This window comes from Scardinius erythrophthalmus (genome assembly GCF_964197995.2).
Source record: "Scardinius erythrophthalmus genome assembly, chromosome: 24".
Taxonomy (NCBI): Eukaryota; Metazoa; Chordata; class Actinopteri; order Cypriniformes; family Leuciscidae; genus Scardinius; species Scardinius erythrophthalmus.
This window is the reverse complement of record NC_138244.1, coordinates 18,810,353-18,833,450: the sequence shown is the minus strand read 5'-3', so window position 1 is coordinate 18,833,450 and position 23,098 is coordinate 18,810,353. Positions and strand designations below refer to the sequence as shown.

At 38.5% G+C, this 23,098-nt stretch overlaps 1 protein-coding gene across 1 annotated transcript in view; it reads right to left on the bottom strand.

Annotated features, from left to right (window-relative positions):
- tln2b (talin 2b) overlaps positions 1 to 23,098 on the bottom strand; it is a 155,797-nt gene that overhangs the window by 84,238 nt on the left and 48,461 nt on the right. The window contains exons 2-6 of the mRNA XM_081356466.1: positions 4,194 to 4,367; positions 1,960 to 2,057; positions 1,721 to 1,850; positions 439 to 591; positions 69 to 211 (exon numbers count right to left, since the gene is read on the bottom strand). Coding sequence (XP_081212592.1) covers positions 69 to 211; positions 439 to 591; positions 1,721 to 1,850; positions 1,960 to 2,057; positions 4,194 to 4,329 — 660 coding nt within the window. The 5' untranslated portion in view covers positions 4,330 to 4,367. The remainder of the gene's footprint in view (positions 1 to 68; positions 212 to 438; positions 592 to 1,720; positions 1,851 to 1,959; positions 2,058 to 4,193; positions 4,368 to 23,098) is intronic.

The window sequence follows — 23,098 nt, the reverse complement described above, 5'->3', positions numbered from 1 at the left end:
ATGATGGACAAAGAAAAATAGAAAAAGAGCAAAAAAAGCGACAGAGATGGACAGAAATGATCTTTTACCTGTACGTAGAGGAGGTTGAGCTGGACTGGATCACGAGAGTCTACGTTCTGATCAGAATAGAAGAATTTCCTTCGTAGAAGTAGTATCTCGCTCTCCTCTACACCCTGCTCCCGAAACGTCCGACTGTGGTCTAGCCAGTTCACTGCAAATTAAACATTTGGCCTTGTTACCATTAGCAACATAATTCTTTTTTCAATTATGTGTATTACCAACGTGGGGTGGGGTGTGTGTGTGTGTGGGGGGGGGGGGGGGGGGGGGCTATGATACCAATTATTATATCAGTAAAATATTTGGACTGTGTGTGTAAATCTGGCAGGAAGGTTTGTTTCTGTTTGCTAATGTTTTTTTCACAGTTGCCAGGAGCCTCACAATCATCATCTGTGTGAAGTTTGGCTTTCAGCTTCTCCATCTTCCTCTCGTCTCGCAGGAGGGTTCTGTCTTTCTTCAGCGTTCCCATTCCATCCTCTCGCTTCTCCTCCACCTGCTCTTGGATCAGTGAGTACTCCTCATAATTAGTGATTCCTGTGGAGCACGAGATCATCAGCACTCTCTATCTGTCAATCTTCCAGTCTATTTTGAGCAGTTTTTGTGGGAAACTTTAGTAAAACAAATATCATTAAGCCTAAAGGAAATTCTGAAAACACAGTTACTCTTTGTTCCTGGTTGTAAAAATCTGAACTCTGAAAAAAACCTCCTTTTTTTAAATGTGATTTTTAAGGGAAATAAATCTAATACACATAATGAGAAATGATGAGAACAAATAAAATATATTTTGTTTACTTGTTACTAGTGATGCAAAGATATTACAATTCTGACAGATACCGATAAAATGGCAGATATTAGAAATGTATACTATTTAGTTTAAGTAAATTACAAATAAAACATTAAAAACTAAAATCAATAATTTTATATGCTACAAGTGAATTTAGGCTTCACAATATTATAATGTACAGTACAGTATTAAAAATGAATATTTACTTTGAGATTAGCTAAAGATTGCATTAAACTGTTATTAAATTATTAGTGTTTTTAAAGATTAAGTTTAGAGCATTAGATAAAAACATTAATCTAAATGTAAAAAAGAAAATTAGTATGCACAATTAAACATCCAATACAAATACAGACAGACAGACAGACAGGGGATGGATGGATGGATGAACGGACAAACATATATGATAGATAGATGATAGTTGGATGGAATGGATGGATGAACAGACAAATTTATATGATAGATAGATGATAGATGGAAGATGGATGGATGGCATGGAATGGATGGATGGATAGATGGAGGGATGAACAGACAAACGTATATTATAGATAGATGATAGATGGAAGATGGATGGATGGATGGACACACTTAGATAGATAGATAGATAGATAGATAGATAGATAGATAGATAGATAGATAGATAGATAGATAGATAGATAGATAGATAGATAGATAGATAGATAGATAGATAGATAGATAGATAGATAGATAGATAGATAGATAGATAGATAGATAGATAGATAGATAGATAGATAGATAGATAGATGGATGGGTGGACACACTTATATGATGGATGGATGGATGGATTCTGGTATGTTATTCTATGCCTGGTACCTTCTAAGCCCAACATTTCTGTCAAATTTAGATAAAGGAAGGACCCACCTATCCTGCTGCAGATGGTGACCAACAGCTCCCCCACTGTTTTGGAGTCATCCACCATTATGGTTTTGATGGTTCCATCCAGCATTTTGATCTTCTGAGGTCTTTGTTTTTTCTTGTACTCCAGAACATCCTGTACATGACAAGAATAACCACTGAAATGAAGCTTAAAATCAGAGTGGAAATAAAAACTTTTACAAAAGTCTGAAAAGAATGCAGATACGTCTAATAACGTGCTTTACCCCATTCCGCAGCATGTAGTAATCAAGGGTGCGCCCTGATTCCAACCAGATTCCTTTCCTGGGGTCATCATCGGACAGGAAGAGCCCGTAATCTGATGCTGCAATCATTTTTTTACATAATTAAAACAATTCCTTGCCCCATGAAACTAGATACCTAATCAAAGAGATCCTGTTAGGTCTACAAATATGGTCATGATAAATTTCAAACTCTTCATTAAACCACAAACCAATTCGTCAATTTCCAAAAGGAAACAATTGACATTTATAAGATGAATCCAATTCATTGCGGCCACGACAGTCATATAACTGTAGCTGTGCGTATAATGAATGTACAATGAGTGGCAGAGCTGTAGACTCATCCTGAAGTGATGACTCCTATTGAGCTGATAGCGCACACAAGTCCATTTTGCAAGCTCCCACGAGCAGAGAGCATAAATGTTTGAGTTTGTGGCGGTTTGATGACTTGAGTGTCGATGGAAAGAGAGAGAGAGTGCACTTATCTATCCGACTCGGTCTGAAGCAGAACTGGTGATCAGCTGAGGTTGCACATAGTGTAACACTTTACCGCCCAAGTTTTGACATGATGGATAAAGAAACAATCTGCTGATGTGAAGCAGCTGGTATAAACATTTAGTCTGAAATCCAAACTTCTTCAAGCTCTGCAGATTTTTGTGAAATTTAGACTGTACCCCCTGCCCCTAGTGTGTTTAAGCAACATAAAAAACTCTAACATTTAGTACTGTATTTAAACCCATTCCCAGTAATTCCAAAGATTTTTCCTTAGAATATGTGTAAAAAGTGATGTATTAGGGATGCACCGATCATCATTTTTCATGGCAAATACCAGTTGCCGGTTTCTTTTTTGTTTGTTTAAGCTTACTTGTTGTTTATTTGCTCTACACCAGGCCAAACCGGCCTTAAACAAAATGATCTCTAACCATTTGAAATTAGAGGCAACCACTGCATTGTAATCACAATTCAAACAAAGATGCTACACACATGTAGCATGAACAGTTGTTTTTTAATTTCAAGATTTAAAGCAAAAACAGAATGGTCTGACTTTAGCTTTGTGAAATTATGCTACATAAGACACACCTGCCCAAAACAAAAACAGCAGACGGACCGAATGAAAATGCAAATTCACTCTCTGACAGTAGGTGGAGCTTATGGAACAGCAGTAATTTCGTTTCCTAAATTACCACTGTACGCAAAGCAGCGCTGCCCTTATAAACACTACTTTAATAGGCATTATACGGCATTATATTACATGAAGACAGTCAGTTACCTTCAGAGTAACATTAATATAAATGCCCACCATAAATTCTATATTCATATTTGGTCACACTTTAGATTAGGGTCCAATTCTCACTATTAACTAACTATTTTCTACAAGTTTTGCCTAATTACTAATATAACTAATTACTGCTTATTAATAGTTAGTAATGTAGTTGTTAAGTTTAGGTAAAGGGTAGGGTAGGATTAAGGGCTATGGCCATGTAGCATATGGTCATGTAGAAAAATGCAATAATATGTGCTTTATACGTACTAATAAACAGCTAATATCCTAGTAATATGCATGCTAATAAGCAACTGGTTAATAGTGAGAATTGGATTCTAAATTAAAGTGTTACCTTTTTTTCTTCCAATATTTTGAGCATTGCGAACAGTGAGCTTTGTTGTGACTCTGCTGGCACATCTTCTTTCGTCTTTATGTCTCGTCTTCAGTGTGTCCCGTCTCTGGCCTGTGTTAATGTGCTATTTAAAGACTTTGTAATATTTTCACAAAAATGACATTTTGGGAAATGATTGCAATGCAGTTTGTGCGCAAGTCCGGAATAGAGATCGGCCAAAATAAATATGTTCTGATTTATGGCCGGTTGACCGGTGCGTCTCTAGTCAATATGGATAAATAAACATTCCTGGTGTTATTTTTAACAATTCAGCTTACATGCAATTTGAACAGCTACTTCACCAAAAAGAAAGATAGTACTATCTCTAAACTCACACCACTGGTTGTGTTGTTGTCTGGATGGTTGTGTTGTTGTGTCTAGATAGTTGTGTTGTTGTGTCTGGCTGGTTGTGATGCTCAAACAAACAGAGAAATGTTTTGATAGTGTCACAGAGCCACAGCATTGCAAATGTTGTTTAACGTTGACTTCAAAGGAGGGGGTTGTATTTCTCGTGGAAGAGTATAAAATGGCGGGAAACATGGAGGAATGTTTTGTAACTCTTACCTTGTCCACTTTGGGCCTCTGGAACTCTCTCTCTGATAATCCGGCAGGCGTCGTAAACCGGAGTTGAGGGCTCAAACTGCATCGTCTTGACCACATTGCACTGTCGCACGCAAATCTTCAGCGACAGGGCCACCATCGTGACTGCTGCTCGAATGGGAGCACCCACTAGCACACCTGTAAAGAAAAAAATCTGTCAATTTCTCTGAAACTATCAGCACCCATCTAGGGGTGGGCGACCTTCCCAAAATCGTCAGATCGCCCACCCCAATACCCATTCATTCTTTGAGGTCCACACTACTACGTCAAAACATGCTTTATCTGGATTAACTGGAATATAAGTAAATGTGAATGCAAGTTTTTGCAATTCAGTTCAGCTCTAGCACTGATTAATGAAATATGCCTGCCACTGAAGATAAGAGAGAGAGATCAGAGCTTTGTGTAGGCTTACAATATGAGCTCCTTACTGTCAAGAGGCGTCTGTAATGTAGTTAATAGATTAGTAGAACAGCACTGCCCTTTAAATACTGAGCAGAGGAAAAGATTCTACTGCCAACTGGGTGTTTAGCCTAAGCTCACTCAAACTCTACCAAATATCACATCTATGAAATGTAATCTTTGCACAAGAGAGAAACCTTCAAGTTTAAAAAAAGCAGGAAAAGTGGTTACAGAGAGACTGAGACCAAGTATAACTTTTGTGAATTATGGTAGTATGGTTGATTTGCTCCTACAGTACAGTTCAAAGATGTCAATTGAGACCAGCAACAAGTCTAGAGATCAGACTCATAACCAACATCAGGCTCAGACCAGAAATCAGATTTGCAACCGAGATCAGATTCATACCAGGGATCTGACTCATAAGAAATCAGACTTAGGGCAGAGATCACATCTGCAACAGAGATCAAATTCAGAACAGAGGTCTGACTTGCAACTGACAGGAGATTTGTACCAGAGATTTAATTCGTACCTGAGATCAGAATCGTATCAGAGATTTGACTTGCGACTAAGATCAGACTTGTAACTGAGATCAGATTTGCAACTGAGATCAGATTTGTATAAGAGATTTGACTCATAAAGAGATCAGACTCGCAATAGAGATCAGACTCATAACAGAGATTTGACTTGTAACAGATCTGACTCAGAGCAGATATCAGATCTACAAGATATCAGATTCAAAGCAAAGATCAGACTTTTAACTAAGATCACATTTATAACACAGAACAAATGTTCCCTAACAGAGATCAAAACTGTTATTGAGATCAGAATCGGATTAGAGATTCGACTCATAGCTAGATCAGCTGTGTATAAGAGATTTGAATCGCAACAAAGATCAGATTCATACCAGAGATTTGATGATTGTAACAGATCACACTCAAAGCAAATATCAGATCTGTAAGAGATCAGATACAGAAGAGAGATTTGACTTGTAACTGTGGTCCGATTAAAACCCGAGGTTTGATTCGTAACTGAGATCAGAATTGTATAAGAGATTTGACTTGTAGCAGAGGTCAGGCTCACAATAGAAATCAGATTCATACTAGAGATCGCAACAGATCAGTCTCAGATGAGAAGCCAGATTCAGAGCAGTGATCAGGCACGTAACTGAGATCAGATTAATTCCAGAGATGTGACTTGCAAAAGAGATTAGGATAATAATAAAGATCAGAGTCGCAAGCAAGATCAAACATTATGATAGAATCAAATAAAACTAGATTGTACTGTAGCCTAAATGTTAAGTAAATACTAAAAAGACCATCAAAGCGACCATTCTGAACAGCCAGGATTCTCAATCAGACAGTCCAGCTGAAGCGATTGAAAGTAGAGTATAAAGTAAGATGTGTCTGATAGTATCTCGCCAGGGCCAGGAATACTTCAACAGAAGACAGAGAGGACTAATCTTTTTCTGATAATGGACTTGTGAACGAGCTCCACACTGTCTTCTCAGTTCTCACTCAGTCACCAAGCTTGCGTGCGCGTACACTCACACATACACACTCAATAATAAGTAGGGAAAATAGCCCTGTATAGTCCTTTCATTCCTAGTAGGGCACACAGGGGACATGCAGAGGTTTTGTGTACCAGATGAGAAGTCCCACTGAGACCACACACACATATACACATGAGAACAGAATTAAAACTTGCCAAATGCATGTGAGTAATAACTAGCTTTAATGAGGTCAGTAAGTCTTTTAAAATATCATATAATTTGACCTTTCTATGAAAATAGAAAATATTTAGTTCAGGTTGTAAAATGTCATATGGTGTAACTCCCCAAAAACGTAATATTTAGTTTTTAACTTTAACCTTGAATAAATCTATTTGAAATGATATTAAAAAAAAACATATGAAACAAACGAGCCAAGTTGATTTTTCCTCTTTTTTTTTAATCACAGACACTTCTCATACATTATTGAACCTTGAGCTGAACTGTATAACAATCGTCTAACTTTCCTGATGTATTGGTGTGCACAATGCAAATGACGGCAACAATGGCTCATATATGACATTGAGTCCGAGAGATGGAGAACAAGAAAGACTGTGAGAGGGCAAACAAAGCAAGGTACCACCTGCCCCCTTAATCTCTTGTCTACAACCTTTAAGTAAATCCACACTGAGCACTCCCATTTCTCCTTCTAGCCCTGCGTGACAGACACTGCAAAATACCTCTCATTTCTTCCTGAACCTCCAGCCAGGCTCAAAGCATTCCACCTCTCACACTGCTCAACCCCTAAACAGCATGTGACTCTCTACATGCACTTATAATTGACTCCTGGGGGACACCGGAAAAGCAGGAATCACAACAGTAATATAAAAATTAACCAAAACTCTATGCACTTTTTCACACTTTTGAATGATTGTGATGGGAAATTTAGGGAATGGATTTAAATTAGGTAAAATTGGTGCATTCAAGTCATGTCGGAAAGATCGCATATCGAGTTCAACGCACATGAACCGCACCAGAAAGTCGCAAATACAAGTGGGAAAATCTGGAAGTTGAGTGTCAGTGAGAAAAACTTAAAGGTATTTTTGTGTAGTTTGTTAAGAGACGGTACACCGCCATCTTACTCTGACAAAAGTAGAATACGAACTTCCCAGTAGGACTTGAACGCACCAAATGTAATTTTAAGCTAAATGTCAATAGAGTTCGGCTTTCCAAAGCTCACCACCGCAATGCTATGTGGTTGGCTGCTAGGCTATTGCTAGTTGGATTCTAGGGTGTGATCTAGGTGATTACAGGTACTTAGTGGACTATCCCAGTGTCACTATGATATTCTGGACCGCAGATATGGCATGAGTGCCCTATCAGACGAAATTCATTGTACAATTCTGTGGACACAGATTCTATAAATATCTAAGTCTAACAATAAGTGTAGATGTTCAGAACTTTAAGAATTATAAACGGTAAAGAGATTTGATTTGCTGTCTACATTTAAAAACTAAAAGAATCCCAAACTCTTTCCTTAAACACCACCCCCTGGGATTGATTTAATCATAGAGACTAAAAGGTGGAGCTGGGGTGGTGGAGGTTTGCCAGAGGAATTGTAAAAAGGATGAGGTAAGCAGCTGTTTATATAACTTTAATACTACACTCGTTCCATCCAAATCTTTCATTTGGAAATCTCTAGTTTTGACATAACTTCTACAAGGACTACAAGATGACAAATCCTATTTGCTGATAATTTCCCTTGATATTCATTTCAATTTTATCTTTTCTATTCTAGTTTTGTTGCCTCAGTGAATTTATAAAAACGTATCTTGTCTGTGACCCTAGCAGAAAGTTCAACAAGATCAGCCAATTAGCCAGTCCCGCCTCTGCAACAGACATGAAATCTGACATGATGCTTTTCAGTGCATCATCTGCTTTTAACGTTGGACTTTAAAGTGCCTCTCAAGGGCATACTCCCTAAACAAAGCCAGAGCCTCTCCACAACAGTGGTCATATTAAGTTATGCTGTTGAATTTACAAAAAAAAAAAGCAAGAAGTTTCCGGATGTAGACAAAAAGATGCACGAAAACATGCTTTGGGATGCAGTCGTAAAAACTGGCAATTCAATTGGGCCGAGGGAGAAGATGAGGCCATCTGGAAGGGATTGTGGTGTGGTGATTTGCAGTAATAACAATAGCAAAGAGCAGAGCCCCAGAGGCCACTAGTCCTGAATTCATTAAAGAGTGTGTGATTGGAAGGGGAGTGCACTCTGAGTTAGGGCTGTGCGTGTTATCAAAATCGTAATAAAATCGCGAAGTGAGCATGCGCGATTTCCAAACTGCAGAAAGCACGATTTTTCCGGCAAAGATTTTTATCGTGAAGACATGTAAGAAGGCAAAGAAACAGGAAAGGTGAATTCAGGACAGGATAAATAAATAAACATCCGTGGTTAGGGAATATTTTGGATACAGGAGAGATGATAGATCATAGAGCCAGGTAGTTTTCAAGAATGTCAAACTATCGTTGCGGCAACACATTCCCACAGAGCGCATTTTTGCGGTTGAAAACACAAGACTCAAATTTATAGATGCATTTTTAAAAAGTTTGTACCTTGAGTGCTGCGTATAAACGCAATGGCATGCATGAGCTGCTGCAAAAGACGGAACCACACTTGTTAAAGACATCCGTCTAGGGCATGTTTACATAAAATACAATGGCACATGCCAAACCACGTGAACAAAAATATATAAAAAAGGGAATTTGCGAACTGAACAACATATAAAAAGGTTCAAAAAAGCATAAAGAAATAGCCGACGCCAATTACATATCATTTATGCAAAGATATGGTGCCCGCAAATATCGTCAGTAGGAAACGTATGTGTGTAAGGAAATACTGTTTCAAAACCGTGATTAAAATCTAAATTTATTTTAAAATGCAATATTGATAAAAAAATAAAATAAAAAAAAATGTATGAAATAATTGTTATTGTCCATATTGCACAGCCCTACTCTGAGTTATCTGGTTCTTCGCACCTGAATAGGTATTACAGAACAGGAAACAAACTATAAGTCTTGAATTGAGGTGCATTTGTTCATCATATTTTGCTTATCTAGACTTTTGACCATCAGAATAAAGTTTGGTTTACACTGCAGCTTATTTTCACCATGACTGTGCCATATACATTACAATTTTTATGAATAACTTATATTTTTTTTTTACAATTAATACTGTTTTTTTTTTTTTTTAAGTGTTGTTTATATTGTTAGGTTTACAGTAACATATACACATTTTAAATGTTAAAAAAATTTATGTCAGTGGTTCTCCACCAGGGGATTGGGACCCACTAGAGGGCCTCAAAAAACTTCCAAGCTCAAGATGACATAATTTTTTTTTTAAATAAGACAAAACAAGCATTGCAATAAGCTAATATTATATTAGCTAATATCATATATACATAATACTTTGTACAATTAATACAGTTTTCTTAAGTGTTATTCAGAAGTCCTTGTTGTAGCAGCCTTAGAACTTGTAAAAACGACTTTTTTTCCAGCAATGTCAAAAACCTGTTCACCTCGACTCCAGGAAATTGCACAAAGACAGTAAAGAGCTGTGTCCCAATTCAGAGGTTGCATCCTTCGAAGGACGCAGACTAGGGATCGACCGATATGGATTTTTTAGTGCCGATGCCGATACAGATTTTTTTTTCATCAGCCTTAGCCGATGACCGATACGGGCTGCCGATTTTCTTGGGCCGATATTTGGAGCCGATACTGCTTTTGCTCACTCAATTTAAATCATAAAAATGACACAATGATGATAACAAATGTTACAAGTCTCAATTTAAAAAAGGAACATTTATTGAACTTAAAAAAAAAACAATATTTGACAAATATTAAAAACATGTGAGGTAGGCTAGAACAAGTAAAAAAAAGTTCAGTGCTAAAATTACTGAAAATAAATATTTAAGCATAATTCAAATTCTTTAAGTAAATTCTGAAAATAAATATTTAAGCATGAATAAAATAATTACACTATTGCACACAGTAGCAACAAGCAAGCAGCATAATAAACGTCTGTCTTTGCTATGCAGCCATGAACTGCGCTCTCCATGATGACATGGAGGAAGGATTAATTTATTTCCTGCCCTTTACGACTACATTTATGGAGATGAGAAATAAAAACCCACCCTGTCCAGCTATGATCAGCTGTATGGCCGAGTTTTCGATGCTGTCGTATTATTCCACCACAGATGCGGCATTCTGAAAAGTTGAGATGTTTTTATCTCGATGCGGCGCGGACGCGCTTGAAAAAAACATGAGAAATAAAAACCCACCCTGTCCAGCTATGATCAGCTGTTCGGCCGAGTTTTCGATGCTGTCGTATTATTCCACCACAGATGCGGCATTCTGAAGTTGAGATGTTTTTATCTCGATGCGGCGCGGACGCGCTTGGAAAAAACAAGCGTCGCTTCTATTATGAGCGCGCATACCGCGCGCCTACATTTGAAATAACGAACTTGAGCGCGCAAAAGACGCGATATGTAAACAGGCCCTAAAAAATGTATTTGTTTTCATCTCACCACGGCATAGAAGCGCCTGGACAAACCGATGCCGATACACGTCAAACCCGCAAATATCGGCCCGATTTATCGGCCGACCGATATATCGGTCGATCACTAACGCAGGCTTCAAAGGCCACGCCTTCTAAATCCACAAAGGTCGAACTGAGAGTTGTTAAATGGGATGGTCTAGCCTACGGATGATTGAGACAGCTGTTCACAACCTGTCTAAATATGTTCACCATGGTCCACTTACGTACATAATAAAGAGTATAAACCATCAATAAAAACCCATCTTAGCAAGATATAAGCCAACATTTGAACTGTTTTCTTTTTTTTTAGCATTTGTATCGTTAGATATTCAAGTAAGTTGAAACCCAATACTTTAAACGTGCGATTTGGCATTTTCTCTCTCTCTCAAAAAAAAATCCAGTCAACACAGGTGCACAATGAATCTATGCTGCAAAGAATCCACTTGTTCTATTCTTTGTCGGCCTTCAAATGCAGCCTTTAATGGATGCAGCCTCTGAATAGGAACGCAGCTAATCAGATTTTAACTGCTAAAAGCCAGGTTATGTCTGGCAAAATCAATCAGCTCTCGCCATTTTTGTGTACAATATGCATTAAAGTGATTGACTAGTCCATGGCTGGTCTGGGCATATGACATCTAAAGCTACGGTTCATCTAGAACCATTCGGTGATGTCAGCACGTACAAATTTGTCTTCTGTTAAGTCTAAACCATTCAATATGTGTTGCTATGAGCATTCTGTTTACACACATTACTGACAGACATTACCGTTTTTTAATTGTTAAGAACTTCCCTAATACGTTTAATGGCAGTATTGCCAGATGTAAATAACCCTCCCTCTCTGAACATCTAAAAGCAGTGAGTCACAAATTCTTACGGTAATGACCACACTGTGTGCGAATGTGCGTCTATGTGCACTCCCAAACCATTTTCTCATGCCCCAGTTGGTATGAGAGTCAGGCCCCATAGAGAAACAATCTGGAAGCGTTTGTACTCGGAACCGGAGCAAGAATCCCGAACGGCTTTGGGAGACGGACCCAAGAACCTCCAGCTGTGATTTGTAAACATCACCAGCCAGCTGCTAGCAATGAGAGACCGGGATTGGTTGCGTTAAACAAGGCCTATCTTTGTGAGACTTAATTTTATTATAAACATTGGCTCCGCAACAAAGGAAGGGCGATCTCAAAGGTAATATTGACGAAGGTTTAATAAATGGAGGGATGATCATAGGTCTTGCTCTTCTTTACATCATATTTTGGTCAAGTGAAAACACTCCATCCATTTAGGGTTGGTCTGAGCGAACTTTAGTCTGGAAAGACAAACAGGATATTTTGAGGGAGATTGAGATATGGAGAGACATGAGGGCGATCAACAGCACGCTCCCTCTCAAACAGACACAAACAAAAGAGCCCCGTATCACGGCGATCATCTGCTTTACCTAGCTGCTCTGGTATGCACTAGACATCACTAGATCACACGTGAATTTCTGACTGAAAGTTTCATTATGAGCTCATGTCCAGTTTTACAATCTGATGAGGCATTATTTAAGCATGTAAATAAATACTCTACGATTAAAGGGAAAGTTAATCCAACAAAATTATGTCATTAACTCACCCTGATGTTGTTCCAACACATAAGAGATGTTTAAGAACTGTTTTTGACCATTGAGCACATTGAGACATTTTCCAAAATATATTTTTTGTGTGAGCAACAGAAGAAAGAAAGTCATACAGATACAGGTTTGGAATGACATGAAGGTGAGTAAATGACGATAGAACTTTCATGTTTTAGCGAACTATTCCTTAGGTACCCTTTCTGCCCAACCTAAACACACAAAATAAATGAGACGTTTGAGAAGAAACAGATTTTTCCCCTCACAGGAGAACTTAACTTTAAATCTCCACAAACCCAATTCAACTTCTCACACACATTCAGATCACTGGAATCATCTGAAGAAACCGAACCAAAGCGGCTCATTATTGGACTGTATCCCTGTAATTTCCTGCTCTATCTCTCTTCACTTATTTTTTCACCTGCTGTCTTGGTTCACTTACATACCTTTTTTCGATCAAGACATATCAGTACATACTTTTGATTTGCTTCATGTTGTAGCCTTTTTCCCCTCCATTTCTATTTACAGTGATTGGAAAGAAATAGCAGGAAAATGATCGGAAGAAATGTACCGTGGAATCGTGGAAGCCATACTCAAACTTACACCAGACACCAGCAATCATAGTTTAACATCTGTAATTTCATAGAAATCTAAGGGCTGGGTTATTTAGACCTGGGCCAGTAAGCAACTACCCATAACACCCTAGCAACAACCAATCAATCCCCTAGTAATTGCCTTGAAATACCACCCACAACATTCAAGCAAATGCCAAGCAACACTGTAACCACCAACTATAATACCCTCACAACTGCTGAGCAAAGGCCCTAGAAAACACCCTAGCAAACCGCCTAGAAAACACCAATCACATCTTAGCAACTGCCTAAAAACACCCTAGCAACCACCCATAACACTTAAGTAACCCCCTAGCAGCCACGTACAGTAGCAACTCCTTAGCAACATCCAGAACACTCTAGTAATGGAGTGCCATGCTAAAACACTCCAGTAAACGAATAGCAATGTCTTAAAGGGCACCTATTATGCCCCTTTTTAGAAGATGTAATATTGGTCTTGGGTGTCCCCAGAATGCATTTGTGAAGTTTCAGCACAAAATACCCCACAGTTAATTTATTATAACCATTTAAAAATGTCATTTTTGGGGCCTATTTTAAAAAGAGCTGTTTTGTCGTGTACCACTTTAAATGTAAATGAGCTGCATATCCCCGCCCTGCTGCTGGACCTAGATGATGAAGAGAGTCCGGCACAGAATAAACACGAATGAGAATGGACTAAACGTCTCGGAATGGTTATTTGATACATTTATGTACTTACAAAGTTTTAATCGCGTCCCCTTTGCCATTATGGATGTGCCACACACACACACACACACACACACACACGAACTGTGATAATGTTCGCGCAATATTTTGAAACTACACACACACACACTACTGTGATAACGTTTGCTAAGTACAAACGACTTATTTATTTATTTCTTAAGGGGAGGGAGATAGACGTTTATATAGCCTACTGTCTATGGAGATAGAGCAGACCTTAATTTATTTACATTTGTAAATGCTGCAAAAAAAATGCCTACGTGACATAAAACTGTCTGACGTTGTTTGTTGAGACATCCTATGACGACGACAATAAATAGCTTTAGACGCATTTGTTGTTGAACTGGCTGACATCGATTGAAATGACTATTTGCTCAAAAATCATACAATACACTTACTTTTTCTGGAGGTGACGTTGGATCGCGAACTGTAGGCAATGATCCACACTTGAGGATTAACTTTGACCCTCGTTCACTAAACAGTCAGTCAGAAAATGAATCTCGTATTTAGGAAGTTTAAGTGGTGCCTTTTCTTCATAAATAAAATCCATCCGCTGCGTTTTCAGTGGCTCTGATGTCAGTGAAGACTAGTATGTCCATTCTTACATCCCACAACAGAACACCTACACTTCTTAGGAGACATTACCAGCTGTCGTTGAAACAATGGAGGATGCAGATCACCGAGGGCGGGGTCTATGCCAAAACCAGATGTCAATCAAATCACGTCGGTGGGGCTTAGCGCATTTCTATGTCACAGTGAGGGAAATCTAGAACAGGGTGTTCTGAGACAGTGCTTATGATTTATTGAGATAGTAAAAAAACTACTGGGTGGATTTTTATCATTCTAGGGTGGTTTTGCTCACACACTGCCAACACACATTTATGTTCAAACACCATGTAAAAGTGAATTTTGCATAATAGGTGCCCTTTAAAGAACATCACAGCAATAGGTTAGCATCCATCCAGAACACCCTAGCAACCACCTAACTGCAAAGCAATGTCTCTGGCAACCACTCAAAACTGAACTCATTGGACACTACCGCTGTTCAGCATTCTTATGGTAAGCAATTACTGATGTTAACGGTGCATTTAGATCCACAGCCACCCACAACGCCAAACTGCAAATGATGACATCCATATTAACAATCTCAGAGTCATAAGACTGGGAGTAATTGAAAAAAACATAAATCAGATAGCTTTAAAAACAGCTTGCCTCTCCATACACACATTAATCAGCCTTCATAAATACAGGAGCCATAAAGAGGCTTGTTTGAATCATTGCCATTGCTTCATTGCGATTCCTGTATTGTGGGTTGCTGCAGGGACAGAAGGGAGTCCAGTCTATCTTAAGGGTGCATGTTTTGTATGCATTAAGCATGAAATTTAAGTGCATTGTGATTAGAGCAGAAATATGAGACAGGATGTACCATATGCACACAATACTCTGCCTTCCATCACTGGAAAACAAAGAGCTTCTTTTGTGGATCGATATTATCAAGGAATCTGTATAGGATTCCTGTTCGTAATCTATAAAGCAAAAAAAAATAAAAAATCTAATTTGCAAAAATTTGGTGATTACTTTATCATCCTTATCCAACAATGAGTAGAATGACTTGTGAATGAGTACCATCATATAATATATTCACAAGTGTATCATGCTTAATGCAGTTTACCCTAGTAGGACATTGCTGGTACAGGAACAACATGCTGTAAGAAATTACAGGCTGACTTGATATGAATCCCACTCAACTGCATTTAGAATAACAGGATCACCCCAAAGGGTATCACAGCAATGGACAACTGTCCAAAAAAAAAAAAAAAAAAAAAAAAATCGCTATTGCCATTTGGATAAGGTTCATCAATTTACAATACTGTGAGAATGGGAGCAGGGCATCAAGAGCCATCTCGGACAGTGTAAGGCCTGAGCTTTATTACCAAAGAAAGTTAAGTGTGGGTCTTTAGTCTAGCTTGGGTCTTCACTGCTACACTGCAATAAAGATTTAAGCATCTTCACACCCTTTTTCCCCCCTCACAATGACTAGCAATCTCCATTCTCATCAACCTACCAATTCTGTCCAACCTACACCTAAAATCAGAGGGCAATGGTAGGTTGATATTAAGGTTACGGTTAGTGTGGGATAGGGTTGATAGAGTCCATGTCCAACTTGGCTACATTACATTAACCCTAACCTTAATCTTTTTGACACAAAAAATAACCAACTTAACCAACCAATCATCAATAAATAGCTAGACTTCTTGCCTGGTAACTGTAGTCTTTCAGTAAAAGAAGAGGAAGGTTAGTCAGGTTATTTTAAGATATTTTGGCACATCTGGCCTCTCCCTACAGCCCGGAGTCCTCAAGGACTTATACAGATGTACCAAATTAATACACGCTCCAGCTAAACCAGGACAGAGTGGCAAAGCCTGATGATCCCAAACATGATTGATTGTTTGATCAGTCAGGCTTTTTGATCAAATAAACACATTTAATTTAGTTTTAAAGCCATTAAACCCTCATGTTGTTCCAACCCCTTAAGACTTTCGTTCATCTTCGGAACACAAATTAAGATATTTTGATCAAATCTGAGAGCCGTCTCACTCCTCCATAGGCTGCTAGGTAATCAATATCTGCCATCCCAGAAAAGTTAGTAAAGACATCGTTAAAATAGTCCAAGTGACTACAGTGGCTCAACCTTAAGTTTATCATGTGACGAGAATACTGTTTGTGCACAGTAAAAAATTAAATAAAAATAACGACTTTAATCAACTATTCATTTTCTTCTGTGTGGGACTTTGAGTGAGTTCACGTAGTGTAACAGCGCAGCGCTTCTGGGTTGTACGTCAGAATGTAGTCTCACTATTGGCCAGCATCACACGCATCACACACATGACCAGCGTCTGCCAATAGTGAGCCTACGTTCTGACGTACAACCCAGAAGCGCTGCGTTGTCACACTACGTGAACTCACTCAAAGTCCCACACAGAAGAAAATGAATAGTTGAATAAAGTCGTTATTTTTGTTTTGTTTTTGCGCACAAAAAGTATTCCCATCGCTTGATAAACTTATGGTTGAGCCACTGTAGTCACTTGGACTACTTTAACAATGTCTTTACTAACTTTTCTGGGTTGGCAGAATTCAATTACCTAGCAGCCTATGAAGGAGTGAGCCAGCTCTCATCAAATATATCTTAATTTGTGTTCTGAAGATGAACAAAAGTCTTACGGGGTTGGAACTACATGAGGGTGAGCAATTACTGACAGAATTTTCATTTTGGGGTGAACTAACCCTTTAATTTGTATGGAAAGGACATATGGCTGAGTAGATAGTGTGGAAAATCCCTGCTCTAGTTCTGAATGCAAATGACAATGGCACGTTGACCCGGAGACGAAGATAATTGTCAAATCTGTTCAAGACATTGGCTTCTTAGTTACATCAGAGTGCACTGGGACCCTGAGCGGATTTTTCGGTCGTCTGATAAAACGGCAGACACCGTTGTGCTGTAATTGGGTCAGCCGTATTTTAGGAGAGGTTGGTGGCCTTGTCGGATGTTTAAAGAATATCGCAGACGAAGCACGTGAAGTCGACACAAGATGAGATTCTCATTAAATCGACTCTCTTCGGTGTCCTGCTGCCTACCAGCAAATTGTCTCAGATCACTTTACAACCTGGCTAAAAATACGTGGTCAGACTAGACTGAGGTGATCAATAAACATGGCAGCTGATTGAAAGTGTTCCCACCATTTTAGTCAAGGTGCCCTTAACAGGTTGACCTACTTTGATGAAAAATAGGAGTGTTTTGAATGCTGGTGTGCTGGTATCACTATGAGGCTTCTTAGCTAGTTGAAACAGCAAGACTTCCTTGGTGAACAAGCTTCCCCATAAAGGGCGTAGCTCGCACCCACTGCAGCTCCGGTGGATCAAATAATTTCTCAATCTCCGTGAGTAAACTAAATCCGTCATGATTATGCAGTTCACTGTGGCTCTCACATTATATGACGTAGCAGACAATAAGTTGTCCAGTGCGGTTCCATTCATTCAGCACGGGTTTGTCGAGAATGCGGTTGTGAGTTCTGAAAATGTGCAGGTGTCAGTTTGGTTATAGAACGGGGTTGTCATGCTTGTTGAAAACAAAATGCAGCCATACTAGCCTTTAGCATCTGTTCTAGAGTTTTGTTTTGTGTAAAACATGACAGGGGATTAGGGATGAACATAAACAGTGCGTAATCGACGTAATCGACATAAATTACATCAATGCATCATTCCAGCTCAACTACACAGCATCACTGCTAAGCTGGTAACACTTAAATCAGCACAAAACCAACATTGACCAGAATGGAAATGCAGGGAAGATGGTCTACCAGGTATATGCACCACTGGTTTAAAGTCAATCATCCAAACCAGCTTGGACCAACTTTTTCCAATCAATTATCATAAATTGTGAAACTTGATCCATCTATAAAATGTACTGTTGTTGCTGTAATAGCCAGGGATGTGCCAAACATGCTTAAACTACAGAACTACTGGTCTTAACTGGACTTAACTGGACCCATATAATTATGCTGGTTTCAGGTTTACCTGATCCTAATCAGATGTGCAAGTCATTTGCATAAAAGGCATTCTTAAGTTCATAAAGAGGTTACAAACCAAAAAAAATTGTCTCTCTAAATGCATCTGGTTGTCTAATTGCAGCACCACTGCTACTGTATAAATATCTAAAAATATATTTTAAAAATCTAGATACGTAACAAAAAAAAAGTCTAGATAGGCTAGTCAGCCTCACTATTGTATCAGAAACTGCCATTTAAGTAAGGCATAATAGTTTACAATGATGTTGCTAAAAGTGCTAATTAAAGCTGAATATCAAAGAAAGCAAGAGTGAGAGAGAAAAAAACAGGAAAAGATTATTAGAGAGTGTTAATGGCATTGCTGTGATAAAGAACCACTCTGAGTTGAGCAGATATATAACTGCTAAACTACTGCCATGCTAGCTGACAGAAATGATGAATCCTTGTCTCTGGGAAAAAGCAAAAAAGAGGCTCTTCAGACACTAAAAATACCCCACAATGTAGAACATCCACCATCAGCTCTCTCTCTCTCTCTTTTCCAATTCCCACCGAAATTCGCCCTCAACCATATGGCAATTTGGCCTCTTTTAAACTCATTGGATCTCACATACTAATCTAATGTGTTAATATCATGTGTCTTCAACATTTTCAAGAGCTCTTCTCATCTGCAGCACAAACAGAAGCGCACACACACACGTTTATCATTTAGCAGACACTTTTATCACTGAATTATAGTGCACTACGAGCACATGGTCTCATTGTTCTTGCATAAGGAGTCATCATTTACAACATTGATACATTTTTCAAAATATGAATACATCACATAGAATATCTATCTGTCAAAACAGTAAAATAATGTTTTAATTTATTTGTGCACAACCGGTATGTCCACTTCGCAGCACTTTTTAAATGTCATTTATGCCAAAAGCAGCTTTCTGCCCTTCAAAGTAAAACTTCCAGTTAATTAGCGTTAGGTTGTGATCCCAGGACATATTGTGGGAGAAGACTGAGTGAGAGCCCATGAGAGGATTCATTTAGAATAATAATGCATAATACATTCAGAATCCCTCCTTATCTTATTACAGAGACAGGAACGAGACTCAGAGAGAATGAGTGTGAGAGAGGAAGAGAATATCTCATCTCCACCCTAACAGCTGCATATACTCATACACCCACCCACCCGCTTGGGTTGTCATGGCCACAGTGTCTGTAGTGCTAAACCACACCTCACATGGTAGGAGTCCTACTTAAAAAAAAAAAAAAAAAGAAAAAAAGAAAAACATCAGCTCCCCAATAGTACTCCCTAACAGTCAGGATTCAGTAGTCAAACTGCTCTCTATGGTTTACAAGTACACAAAAAGCAATTCTGATTCAGTGGCTACAAAAAAATAAAATAAAACATAACCAACAATTCTCTGATGTTTCCATTGTGAGACTGGGCTGGCTATGTGTTGTTTACTTAAAGGGGTGGTACAGTATAATCATAATGCCCTTTTCACAAGATGCAAAATAAGCCTTTGATGTCCCCAGAGTGTGTATGTGAAGTTTTAGCTCAAAATACCCCACAGATTTTTTTATATAGCATGTTAAAGTTGTCACTTTCTGAGGTTGCGCAAAAACCCACCGTTTTTGTGTTAGTTCCTTTAAATGCAAATGAGCTGCTGCTCCCGGCACAGGGGGCGGAGCTTCAACAGCTTCTGTTCTTTTACCTCACACAAACATACACTGGAAATTTCAAAAACTTTTAGCCTTTTATGTTCAAACTGAAGTCAGAAAAATGGAGAGACTCAAGAAGAAGTGACAACATGTAGACAACATGTCTGAATGGTTAGTTGGTGAATTTATGTAGCTTATGTGTAGTTATCTTCTAGTCGTTGATTAGCATATTTAGCATATCTTGATAATCTATAAATCGTGTTCCGGGGGCGGGGTTTATGTAAATTCAGGGGTTGGTGATGTCACTAACCTGGGAGGAATGTTGTGTAGTTCTTACCAGCCGTTTGTTGTAGTCCTTAAAAAGCAATTTCTTTAAAAGAAAATATCTCCCTTTGCTTTGAACTTTGAGCGTTGTTACTTTGCAGATGTTGTTTATGCTCAAACAGCAACATTACACACTAACTAAAGTTAGAAAAGTGAAATCATATTCAACCACCCCTTTAATTGGTAACAATCACTACTTAACTGCTGTTAATTCTTGACAAACAGTGTATGTTGCGAACAAGCTTATTTTTGTGAGTTGCAAAAATAAAGGTGTTTTTGTACAGTGGCGAGCCTTTTCTACCGGACGCTGTGTGACCTGTCTCAGACCTGTCTGTGAATACAAAGAGAATTGAGGGATTGGATATGATCGCTTCTGCTCATTGGATGACAATGTATCTAAAGCAGGGGTTCCCAAACTTTTGTCAGGCTGAACAACTACTTAGATGTAAAATATGTACTTGAAGTACCCCCTGAGATTTTAAATTAAAATGTTAATATTTAACAAACACATTCACTTGTCCACAGTTCTCTGGTGTCGGTTAATGGACCAAATACTAGGGGTGTAACGGTTCAAATTTCTCACGGTTCAGTTTTTATCACAGTTTTAGTGTCACAGTTTCGGTACGGTCCAGCATGGGCTATGTTCAGGGTGAAAAAGTGTGTGCCGGACCGTGGGTTGAGAACGGTTCAGTTAGATTTTTTACAAAGAACCGTGACACCCCAACTAAATACTCAATTAAATCGCAGCCATTGATTTGATAATTGCACAAAGCTATATCGCAATTTCAGTTTTATTTTGATATTAATTGTGCAGCTCCATTTATTTTAGTGTTAGATTTGATTTAATTGATTATTGGCTTTTCATCAACTCTGATATTTAGAATTGAGAGTTTTAGAAACATCATTAAATGATTTGAGGCAAAATTACTCAACTTATATTCAACTTTTTTTCTTTTCTTTTTAGATTAAATCCACCCAAACTGAGGGTTTGTGGTGAAGGAGACAGCCAGACCTCCAGTCTCAGTGGTGGAGAACTGCATTCTGTGATGTGGAATGGGCAGCTGGCATTATCAATTAACCTCACAGGAAGCTTTTCTACAACTGAAGACTTCTCGTCAGGCCGCTGTCGGAGGGAATGTCAGTCAGCAGGAAGATGGAGAGAGGAGGGGTAGCAGGTTTGCTGATCTCCAGTAACCTTCCAGCGGCTTCCTCAAGAGCGAAACATAAAAACACACTGCCAGGAATGTAATCAAATCAGGCAGAAACACTGGCCTGTTGTTCCAAGCTATTTCTGACCTCTCTCACTCACGAAGGAAAAAAAAACAAAAGACTCAATTACCAACGCTCCGCCCCTCTCTTTCCCTCCCTTGCTCACTCCTTTCCCTCTAGACCCGACCGTTTAGATACACTATCACAGACGTAAATGTGCCTGAGACTGTAAAGTAACTGCAAATGTCAATGGAAAGCAAGCGTACAGTGACAGTATTAAAGGGAAAGCTTGTTGAGAGTAGTCAACTTGTGCTGAAGTGCATTATAACCTAGTCTTACTGTACGTAGCCAGACTTTGACTATCACCATAAGTTCTGGTTCACTTACTCTAGCATATTCTAGCTAATAACCGCCCACTTAGACATGACAGTTGTGTCTGACCTCAATGCGAAAGTATCAAAATTCAAGTTTCTTTTCCAGCTGTGGCCACATAATGAGTTGGCAACTTTATGAATGATTTGAATAGCTACAACAATGTTGCATGTTTTAAAAATTCAGCAAAAAGATAACTCAAATAACTCAAAACCTGATCAAACAAATCTCAAGTGAAAACAAAACCTCATAAAAAAAGAGGAATCAAATACCTCAAAAATCTCAAACAAAACTCAAGTAAAACCTCAGCAAATGATAACTCAAATACCTAAAAAATATCAGCAAACAAAACAAGTATCTCAAAAACCTCAAACAAAATGCAAGTATCTCACAAACCTCATAAAAATAACTCAAAAACCGCAACACACGAAACTAAAATATAGAGATTTTTTTTGGCAAATTTAACAAACAAACAAATAAATGCAATAGAATAAAGAGAGATATGAAATAAACATGGCTTTAAGTTTTTCAGGTGGATCTAACAGAATATTCAGGTAAGAAACCGGCCGACCGGCTCGGAATCGGAAAGACGTGAGACTGACCGGCCGGTCACCGGTCTGGGCCAAACATGCAGAAAATTGGCCCATTCCGGTCCCTGGCCTGTCGATCGGTGCATCTCTACTCAAATACCTCAAAAACCTCAGCAATCAAAACTCAAATACCTCATAAAAATGACTCAATACCTCAAAACCTTCGCAAACAAAATGTAAATACCTCAGCAAACAAACAAACTCGAAATCTTGTGTAGAAACTGTAACCATTTAAAAATATTTGTGGCGTATTTTACAGATATAAAAATATTCTAAACACAGATAGTTTACATGGCACTATGTCTTTCAAATGAAACTCAAAGATTTGATGCCAATTATGTGGCAAATCCACTGATTATTCATCCTCGAAAGTGCTCATTGTATCCAGCTGGTCAACACATTAAGGAGTTTAAGGGTCAAATGTCCAATAGAATATAACTTAGAATACAACTCTGTGATTTATGAGGTATGGGAATTGCTATTTACACACATATTAAATGTAAAAGGGATTTCTTTTGTATTGTCTTTTGTGGGCAGAACACTGTTTTGAACCAGCCACAGGTGGTGGTTTAGAGTTAACAGTAAAACTAAATATTTTCAACTGTTCATGTACATGTGTTTAAAAAAGACACTAAGAATGTCACATCTCTTGTTTCACTATAACAGTTTCCAGACAAATCTAACATGCTCGACTCGCCAGCTCATAACAGCGGCGAAATGTTCTGCACCTT